The sequence below is a fragment of the Crocodylus porosus genome, unplaced genomic scaffold (genome assembly GCF_001723895.1).
Source record: "Crocodylus porosus isolate Cpor-Errol unplaced genomic scaffold, CroPor_comp1, whole genome shotgun sequence".
NCBI lineage: Eukaryota > Metazoa > Chordata > Crocodylia > Crocodylidae > Crocodylus > Crocodylus porosus.
In genome coordinates, this window is record NW_017728931.1 from 50,058,467 (window position 1) to 50,068,554 (window position 10,088).

General features: G+C 45.0%; 1 protein-coding gene across 2 annotated transcripts in view; it reads right to left on the bottom strand.

Moving 5' to 3' along the window:
• Positions 1-788: 788 nt before the first annotated feature.
• Positions 789-10,088, bottom strand: part of MB (myoglobin) — a 13,903-nt gene continuing 4,603 nt past the window's right edge. Inside the window, exons 1-4 of one of the 2 annotated variants that reach the window (XM_019544823.1) lie at positions 7,100-7,170; positions 6,896-6,995; positions 2,518-2,740; positions 789-1,871 (exon numbers count right to left, since the gene is read on the bottom strand). In XM_019544823.1, the coding sequence (XP_019400368.1) occupies positions 1,725-1,871; positions 2,518-2,740; positions 6,896-6,990 (465 nt within the window). In that variant the 5' untranslated portion in view covers positions 6,991-6,995; positions 7,100-7,170 and the 3' untranslated portion in view covers positions 789-1,724. Of the gene's footprint in view, positions 1,872-2,517; positions 2,741-6,895; positions 6,996-7,099; positions 7,171-10,088 lie in introns of those variants that run through there. The other variant, XM_019544822.1, reaches the window with a different exon arrangement.

Consider the following 10,088-nt stretch of genomic DNA (forward strand, 5'->3'; position numbering starts at 1 on the left):
GTTTTTAAGGAAACTGAAGTCTTACCCATTGCTTCTTGGATCCACAGTGAAGTGGAAATATCTAAACTACTCATTATTGTTTTGATCATTCGCCTGAGTATATTTAGCCTCACAATAGCCCCGGAAGGCAAAACGGTATTATTATCCACCTCATACAGATAATCCGTAGATATATTGAGACCAATGCCTGCGTTCACAAAGGCATTTCGGTACTATATTCCTATCTATCATAAAAATACGGGCTAGCAGGGACCCTCAGGAGGTCATGTGGTAGTCTAACCCCCTGCTTGAGACTGGATCATCCATGTATTGCTGTTGGAAGTAGATTACAGCATCACCTCCCTCCCTCTACACAAGCAGTGCAAGCCCAGCCTTTGTGAATCACACAATCAACACTTGGCAATGGAGGATCCCATGGCCCAGCAGAGCTTGTAGAGTTTTGTCTGGGAGCCCACATCAGAGGCCATGATGAAGAATGAAGCTGAACTGGAGTTGTAAAGGCTGATAAGACCATGACTCCATGCTGGTATTGCAGAGGAGCAATAGGGCTGAAGGTACATCTCCCAAGCACAAGATGTAAGTGCCTTTCATTCATACATGGGATAGCTTGGTCCCCCTCCATGCAGGCTCCAGGTGCTTCTCAAGTTTGTGCTGGGTGCAATGAAAGTAGCGTTGCCAGACAGTCAACAGAGAGGAAACTCTGGGTGTTTAGCCTCTCCCTGTTTTCTCAACCTTTTCTGTTTCTCGCTGTGCCAAATCTACAAAGTAACAAGCAGACCCGGATCACGGTGCAAGGTTATTTATTTGCTGAGAAACACAAAACTCATCATCCAGTGCAAAGGAAATTCAAATGTGGAGCAGCAGCGGGTGGGGATTGTCAAGAGTCTTACTCTTTCCTTTACAGTTATGTCCATGCAAGTTTAGCATCTCATTTGCCAGCTTGGCAGACTCTGGAGGCTGAAGGGCTCTATTTCCCTTCAGAATAGATTTAACACCCCGGTGGCTGTGGAAACTCTTCATGGGAACTTGCTAATGTGTCCCACCGGGGGGAGGAGATACAGTCCCTGTAGCCCATCCTCAGCAAAAAGTACCAAAAATGTTAAAATGTGATTCATTATTTTAACACCTTCACACAGACTAATTTTCAAAGAGAAGGGAACTTAGCACTTCCTGACAATCAGGCATTTTGAGGAATCCCAGAGTGAGTACCTAACATTACTAGTTGCTCTTGGAAATGAAGACCCAGGATTGTCAGCCAGTGCCACTTGTGATAGCAGCTCAGGCAGCAGGTCAGGGAAAACAGGCAAGGGAGAGCCCAGTGCCTCCATCTCATACAATTTCTGCTTCATTCTCTGCTTATCTCATTCCTCCCTATTCTTTAACTTTCTCTTAACTCTTTGGCCATGCCATTCCCCTTGGTAATAAAACTGGGGAAGAAGAGAGCTAAAACAGCTCTCTGATAATTCCTTAATGAATAAACGCATCATTTTCATTTTAAAAAAAACAAACAGGTTATTTCCCCTGCTTACACGAAGCCAGGAGCGGGCAAAAGTCTATCACAGCCATTGCTGCAACTACCTTTGTTTGGATTAGAGACTAAATCTCTAACCAAATTATTCCCACACATTGTAGATGATTATTTGCACAACATCGCAAATAGCACCTAGGAAACTATTCTAAGATACGCTGCTAGCCCATCAAAGTGGTGTCCCCTTGGGTGCATGCTAACCCTGGAACCCAAACTCCTTGTACTTGCTGGCCATGTCATTTCGGAACAGCTCCAGGACCTTCCTCATCGCAGCCTGGGAATCTGCCCCAAAGTCCTCAGGATACTTCTCAGCAATGACTTTGACAATGATTTCAGAAATGAACTGTTGGGAAGGAAGGAAGGGGAGGGAACAGAAGGGACAAGTAAGAGTCACTTGCAGTTTATTTACAGTAAGTTCAGAGTAAGAAATAGATTGCATGCACCAAAAACTGAGTAAAATCAAAAGAGTCCTCCCCTCAGTCTCTTGAGAAACAATGTAGTCTACTAGATAGAGCCCTGAGCTGGGTGTAAGAAAAATTAAATTCTATTTCTGGCTCAGCCACTTACCTGCTTTGTGACATTGGGCATGTCACATCCCCGCTCACCTTTTGTTGGCCTTGTCCACTGAGATTATAAATTCTTACCCTGTGTGTGCACAGTGCCTAGTACAATAGGTCTTGTGTGCTCTTTTCTTACTGTTCTTACATAAAACGGCTTCCCAGAAGTGCAGAGGTTGCCCACAGTAGTTTGGTATCCTTATGAGTTGCTGGTGGGGTGGTAAACAGTATTTTGAGTGGGAAATCTAACCTTGGAGGGTCATACACCATGAGCTGCCCCCTTCTGCATCACTGGGCCTGACTGAACAAAGGTTTCTTACTTCATCTGGAACTCATAAAAGTCCAGCTGAACATCAGTGTATACAAATGCAATACACACAAACACATACACACACGTTCTCTGCACAAGACCCCCTCCTCCTATTCCCATACCTCTAAATACTTGACAGGGATTTTATGCTTGAGGGCATGACTCTCCGCCAACGGGTTCAGCACCTCTGCATGATTGCCCTTCTGTTTTAGGATCTTCCCCAGGGTAGTAAAGACTTTGGTCCCATGTGCCTTCATTTCTTCAGAGCTCTTCATCTCATCAGCAGTTTTCATGTGTTTGAACTTTTCAAAGCGTTCCTGAGTCTCAGGATGCTCTTGAAGGAGCCTGCAAATGAATGTACAGGACTCATGAGATGCAAAAATGGAATGGGAAAAACACAGGAACTGCCATTCTGGAGGTCCATCCAGTCCAGCCTTTAAACTGAGAATGACCATCAACAAGTGCTTCTGAGGAAGGAGTAAGCAGGCAGATATTGGAACGTCTGCCCCACCATGAAAGTCTCATCTTAATCCCCAAGAGCAATAGATTAGTTTAATCTCAGATATGTGAGATCTTAAGATTCCTTCACCATTTTCAGCAGGAGCTCCTATAGTTCTGGGTATCCTTGTTGTCTGAGGGGATGCCTTTTCCCTTTTTTAATCTTGCTAAATTCTTGGCCTCCATGACATCCTGTGGCAGGGAGTCCCACCATCTGATCACACAGGGTGTGAAAATGTACTTCTTCTTTAGCATGAATTTATTCCCCTTTAATTCCTCTGAATTTAGCCTTGTTTTTATCTTAAGAGATATGAGGCACATCTACAAATAACAAGTCTATATACTGTGCAGTAAGTCTTCCCTGGGAGCGCATCTACATGTGCACCCTATTGGGAGTACATCTGCTCCCAATGGGAGCAGCCCAGTACAAGGCTCCCCCTGGCTTGCTCTGCCCCCTGTAGCAGCCAGGGGGAGCTCCAGACTCCCCTGAGGTCCTAGCCTGGTGGATAGTAGGAGGTACAGGGGCCAGTCCCAATGCACAAAGGGCTAGGCGAGCTCTGCCAACTGCAGTGGGAGGGGTCCTGATATGCACAGGGTCAGGAGAGCTCTCCCAGGCCCATGCACATTGGTACACAAAACTGCCTGTGAGCCCCATGCTTAGTGGGGCTTCCCCACCAAACAGGGGTCACTGGGAGCTGTCCCACTTGTGGGGCAGCTGCACATAACCCCCACTTTGGGCAGGCATTCCCCACCCAGCAGGGGACTGGCTCAGACTCGTCCAGTGGGACAGCTCCTGGTAATCCCCTCCCAGCCCACAAGTGGGACAGCTGCTGCAAAGTCCCTAACTAAGCAGGGAAGTAGAGAACTCCCCAGTTCCAGCAGAGAGTGACCCTAACCTGGCACTGATTGGCTCCTAGCGGAAGCTGAGAGTGCTGGGACCAGGGACAGAGAACACCCTCATCCCCTGCTGATGTGGCTGACTGGGAGCAAATTTGCTCCCAGTCAGCATCTACACAAGTGCTACTATGCAGTAACTACTGCACAGTTAATCCACTATTTACTGTGCAGCAAATGCCATGCATGTGTAGATAGTGACACTTTACTGTGCAGCAGATTAGTCTACTGCACCATAAAGTATCTCCTGTAGATGCACCCATGAAGAATAGCAGCTCCTAATGGGATTCATCCTCAACAGTCATACACTCATTATTTTATAGTTTAATCATTTCCCCTCTTATATGTCCTATCTACAGTGAAAAATCCCATTTTATCTGCCTGTCTTCATGACAGAAGCAGTAATCTAAACATTTTCAGATGGTAGCAGAAATATATCCTGTATCACCTGCGTATATAGCTTTAACTGTAATATCATCTTTCCTCTCTCAACACAATGGCCATCAAGTTTCAGAGCTACCTGGAATAATGATATATTTGCCAGTAGCCAGTATCTCAGTTCATCCACTTTTAACTAGTCTTAGAGATGGGAAAACAGAGCTAAACTTGTATGAGCCATTCAGTCTCATGCCATATTCTCAGTGCTCCTATATAATTTCAGTATATGTTATTCAGATTAAAATGACAAATACTAGGTTATATGGCTAATTTAAGTTGCCTTTTGCAAAAAAAAACAACAACAGTCTATAATGGTCTTTCCTTTAAGATGGTTCCAGTGTTATCAGAACAAAGGATTTCTGTATCAGTCTTGCCCTTTCTCGGGTACTGAATATATCAAGGGAGATCCCTTCCTTCTTATTCATGTCTTCTCTATGACACTGGTTCAAAAAGTGATGATGGCAGGCATAGATGTATATTAGGAGAGGGTATGCTTCCCACCCAAAGTGTTGACAGGGGATTAGCACATCCTGTTAGGAGACCTTGTTAAATTCTACCATGAAACTGAAGCAAAAACTATAATTATTTCTGTGCCCCCGAAGAATGTTACTCCACCCTGAATCTGGCTATAACTATATCCTGCCTGCCAAAGATGATATACCCTCAGGATGCCTAAAAGTTCTTCTGAGGAGCAATTTCTGTTTCCCTTGGAATGCATCCAGTTGCATTATGTCAATTTTTCTCTAAAAATATTCCCAGAATATAGCTATCTTAAGTCTTTTGCACTAAACAAGCTGAATAAGCTGCTATGCTAATGGTATTCTGCAAGGCCTCCCCATTCATATGGCTCTTGATGCCTGCACAAAACCAGCTGGTTGCTTATAGATGGCAAGGTCACAGGGCAGCAAAAGATAACGTGCTGATGAAAGGAACAAGACACAGCCCCATCCTTCTCCTCTCCATTGTGCTATTAAAACACTGCATTGCCCAGATATGGTCATGCACCACCACAGCAAGCTTTCCTTGTTCATAGGGTATTCATTCCCAACTACCTTTTCTCTATTTGGTTTTGCAGTTGCGAGGTCTTTGAAACAAAAAGGATTCCTTCATTTTGGTTTGGTAAACACGTACTGTATTTTGGGCACTATCACAATAAAAAAAACAGTCAGCAAACAACAAGGGAAGCTTGGTGTGGTGGTGAATGGCCATATCTGGGCAATGTCATGGTTTACGAACACAACTGAAAGGATGTTTTCAAGGACAAAGTATGGACCTTCCCAGTAAAGGGCTCTGAACATGGGTTTACCAAGTAAACTTGTGCCTTTCCTTAGCTATGCTTTAGGAAACGCTTTTTCTGATTGAAAGAGAGAAACATACCCATACCCCTAGCACTCTGCAAAGCTTTCATCACACAGGAAGGCACTGAACTGTCTGAATGTTGCGTCTAACATTCAGTTCATGAGTAATGCTTTCAGTACTGCACTGGGGGGGAACCTCAAACAGCTACTTGAGGCCAAGGATGCATGACCCCCTTGTGGTCTTTCTTAATAAAATGCAAGAAAATGGGATTTATCAGGGGCTAAAGAAGAAATCTTGGGGGAGCCCCTTAGAATACTGATAGTGCATCACTGGCCATAGATGACACAAAAGTGTTGACAGTGGGGGCACAGCTCTGCACTGCAATTGCTGCCTACACTGCTGCCGGGTGCTGGCTCCAGCTGGACTACAGCCCTGCACCCCGTGCCCTGTCATCAGCCCAGAAATCTGGGGGGCCGTGTGCTCCACCATATCTCCACCTGTCACTGGCCTCACATCGCTTAAGACAGTGGAGAACACAACACAAAACAAGAAAAATACTCAGAAGGACATCACCAAACACACACTTATATTCAGCATTTTTGTAGCAGCCCCACAACGGGGGGGCGGGGAAGGCGGGGGGCCTAAAAACTGACATGCAAAAAGGATCTCAGCTGACAGTGGGAGTTCAAGGTCATGCTGTACCTGACTTAAAACAGAGTTCACTCAGGCTAATCAAACTCAACATGCCCAGCCTGAAGGAACTTCCCAGGGAGGGGATCTCAAGGTCACTGAAAGGCTGCTTGCTGCTCTGTCCCCATATGCTCCTGAAGCCCAAAGGCTCAATACTGGGGTCCTGCTTCCAGAATGCAGCATGGAAAAACTACTGGAGTGATGTATATGTCACGGGCTTTCACATTTCCTGCATTAAGCCCTTTAGGAGGAAGGGGGAAAGGACAGAGGTAAAGAGACAAGAGAAAAATCACAGAGGAGACAAGTTTTTTGTGAAGTTGGAACCTGAAGTGCAATTTCATTAATGAGCTGGCTGGTCAGAGGAAGGAGTGTGACAAAAACTCAAAATCATCTCAGGAAAATATACTCCATCACACAGACCATTTTAGGAAGCTTTTAGCTTTAGCCCTGAAATTATACCCATGGGAAATCTACTGACCTAAAAATGATCAATAAAGAAATCAGTGCAAACACACACCAGAGGTCAAAAACCCCAGGATTACTTCTGTACGGTTACCCTCTTGGCTTTCTCGCCTGGAAACTCGAGGGGTGCTCAAAAGCAGATTATTCCAAAAGTCAAGCATGGCGAGCACCTGAAGCCAAGCTCTTTGCTTGGGTTTGCATCACTAGCATCTTGCCTACCTTATTATAACTTCATGCCCATGTTCAGGAAGTCTGGATTCCACCTTTGCCCAGATATCCAGGACATGCTTCCATTCCTGATCACTGGGCTGCATAATTTCTGAAAAAGGGAGAAAGGAGGTGAACCTGTTTGCCCAAGTGATACAAACAGTGGTTTGTCCTTTCCCTCAAGCATGGCTAGTGGGGTTTATATCCCTTCCTCACCGTCCAGCACCTGTCAATCGTCAGCTGGAGTCTTGTTTCCTGTCTGGTCTAACCTAATCTGCCTCCCTGCTTCTGGGAAGCTATTTTGGGCCAGGTGCTATTGTGGCTGCCACTGATGGAATAATTTCTGCAGTTCGTATTGGTCTGGCAGATATCCCATCATGGACAGAAAGGGCATTGCCCAAGTACAGTGCCAGGATCCTGTGTCTCGGTTGCTGTCCCAGGGACCTGAAAGGCAAAGTCAAACTGTCAAGCTGTAGATTTCAGAACCATCCGCTCCACAGGCACCTCCAATGATCCTCTCTCTGCGCTTCTTACAGCCCACCAGGGATGGGCAACCACCAGGCCCAGCTGCCCCATAAAACTGCTTACAATTGAATTTTAAAAACTCAATTAAAAAGAAGTCAGTTACAATAGAATTTCCCTTCTTTGGCAGATTTTGTATAAGATCGTAACTGAGTGTTCTTGTTAATATTTTAGTTGTCATCTCTGACCAAAGAAAGGATTATATTTTAGAAAACTGGCTGGTGCTGAAGAGAAACCTCCTCCAGAACTTGTAGTAATTCTAGATCTAAGTATGTATTTTCCTCCAGTTTCCACAGAATAAAGAAAAAAACAAGACAATTACTTTATGGTGCTGAACCTTTTCAGCGTTCTATACAAACACTCAGTTCTTAAGAATCGCTTTCCCTCCTACATGGAGAGGAAACCTAAAACAGCCCCTTGGGGCCCAAGGATGCTTGAACCCCTGGGGATTTCCATAATGAAGCATGAGGAGGATCCAGTGAAGTCCAAGCATTAAAATAGTTACAGGAGAAGACCAGTCTAAAACAGAATCATCAATATTGGTTCTATCTTATTACCTGCATACCACTTTCAGACATGATGGATCAAACCCCGCTATAAATTGGTTGCTGGATGGGGTGGTATAGAATGGGTGTATCGTTTTGCACTGAACTTCTGTGCCATCAGCTACATTGAATTGTACAGATTGCTATCATAACAGCATTCTTATTCTGGCCACCCACCTTCTGCCCATAGTTAGGACTGGTTGAAATTTGGAATCTGCACAAGAAGTTGAAGTTTTGAAATTTCCTAATAAATCAAAATTTCTGTAAAATCTGGTTTCAGGAAATATAATAATCCAAATGACATACATTGACCATATCAAATTGAAACATCCCAATTAGCAAACATGGCAGAAAACCAGCTTGGCTTAGCAGGGAACTCTTCACAACAAGGAACTAAAACACAAAAAGGTCATTTCCAAAAAATGGAAATTTGGACAAACTACTACAGGGAAGTATAAAACTACTGCTTGACATGCAAGGATGAAATCAGGAAGGCCAAAGTGCAACTGAAGTTGCAGCTAGCAAGGGACATGAAGGGTAACACAGAGGGTGTCCACAAGCATGTCAGCAACAAGATGATCAGAGAAAGCATGGGTCCTTTACTGAATGGGGAAAGCAACCTATTGACACATAAGATGGAAAAGGCTGAAGTACTCAATACCATTTTTGCCTCAGTCTTCACAGGCAAGATTAGCTTTCAGACTACTGTACATGGTAGCATAGTCTGGGGAGGAGATAAACAGGCAAAAGAACAGGTTAGGAACTATTTAGAAAAGCAGAAAGTCTACAAGTCCATGGGACCAGGTGCAATGCACCCAAGAGTGCTGAGGGAGTTGGCCGATGTGATTGCAAAGCCACTAGCCATCATCTCTGAAAACTTGTGGTGACTGGGAGAGGTCCAGGACAGTTGGGAAAGTGTAAATATAACAATGCCTATCTTGAAGAAAGGGAAGGAGGAAGATCTGGGGAACTGCATACTAGTCAGCCTCACCTCAGTCCCTGGAAAAGTCATGGAGCAGGTCCTCAAGGAATCCATTTCTAAGCACTTGGAGGAGAAGGCAATTAGGAACACTCAGCATGGATTCACCAACGGCAAGTCATGCCTGACCAACCTGATTGCCTTCTATGATGAGATGATTTGCTCTGTGCATGTGAGAGACCAGTGGATGTGATATACCTTGACTTTAGCAAGACTTTTGATATGGTCTCCCAAAACATTCTCACAGGCAATCTAAGGAAGTACAGGTTGAAAGAATGGGCTGTAAGGTAGATAGAAAATTGGCCAGATTGTTGGGCTCAAAGGGTAGTAATCAATGGCTCAATGTCTAGTTGGCAGCTGGCATCTAGTGGAGTGCCCCAGGGGTCAGGGTTAGACCAGTTTTGTTCAATATTTCATCGATAATCCAAAAGATGGGATGGATTGCACCCTCAGAAAGTTTGCAGATGATCCAAGCTGGGCGGGGGGAGGAGGGGGGAAGTAGCAGATACGCTGGAGGGCAGGGCTAGGATTCAGAGAGACATCAATAAATTGGAGGATCGGACCAAATGAAATCTCATGAAGTTCAATAAGGACAAGTGCAAAGTCCTGCATTTAGAAACAATCCCATGCACCAGGGCAGTCTAGGGACTCACTGGCTAAGCAGCAGCTCTACAGAAAAGGACCTGGGGGTTACAGTGCACAAAAAGCTGAACATGAGTCAACAGTGTGCCCTCGTTACCAAGGAGGCTAACAGTATATGATGGTGCATTAGTAGGAAAGCTGCCAGCAGGACAAGGGAAGTGATTATTCACCTCTATTCAGCATTGGTGAGGCCACATCTGGAGCACTGTGTCCAGTTTTGGGCCCCCCACTACAGAAAGGATGTGGACAAATCAGAGGGAGTTCAGTCGAGGGCAACAAAAATGATTAGAGGGCTGAGGAACATGACTTATGAGAAGATGTCAGGGAACCGGCCTTATTTAGTCTGCAGGAGAGAAGAGAGAAGGGATTTAATAACAGCCTTCAACTACCTGAAGGGTGGTTACAAAGCGGATGGAGCTGGGCTGTTGTCAGTGGTGGCAGATGACAGAACAATGGTGTCAAGTTGCAGCAAGGAAGGTTTAGGTTAGTGTCACGGAGGCACTGGGGTGCTCCATGC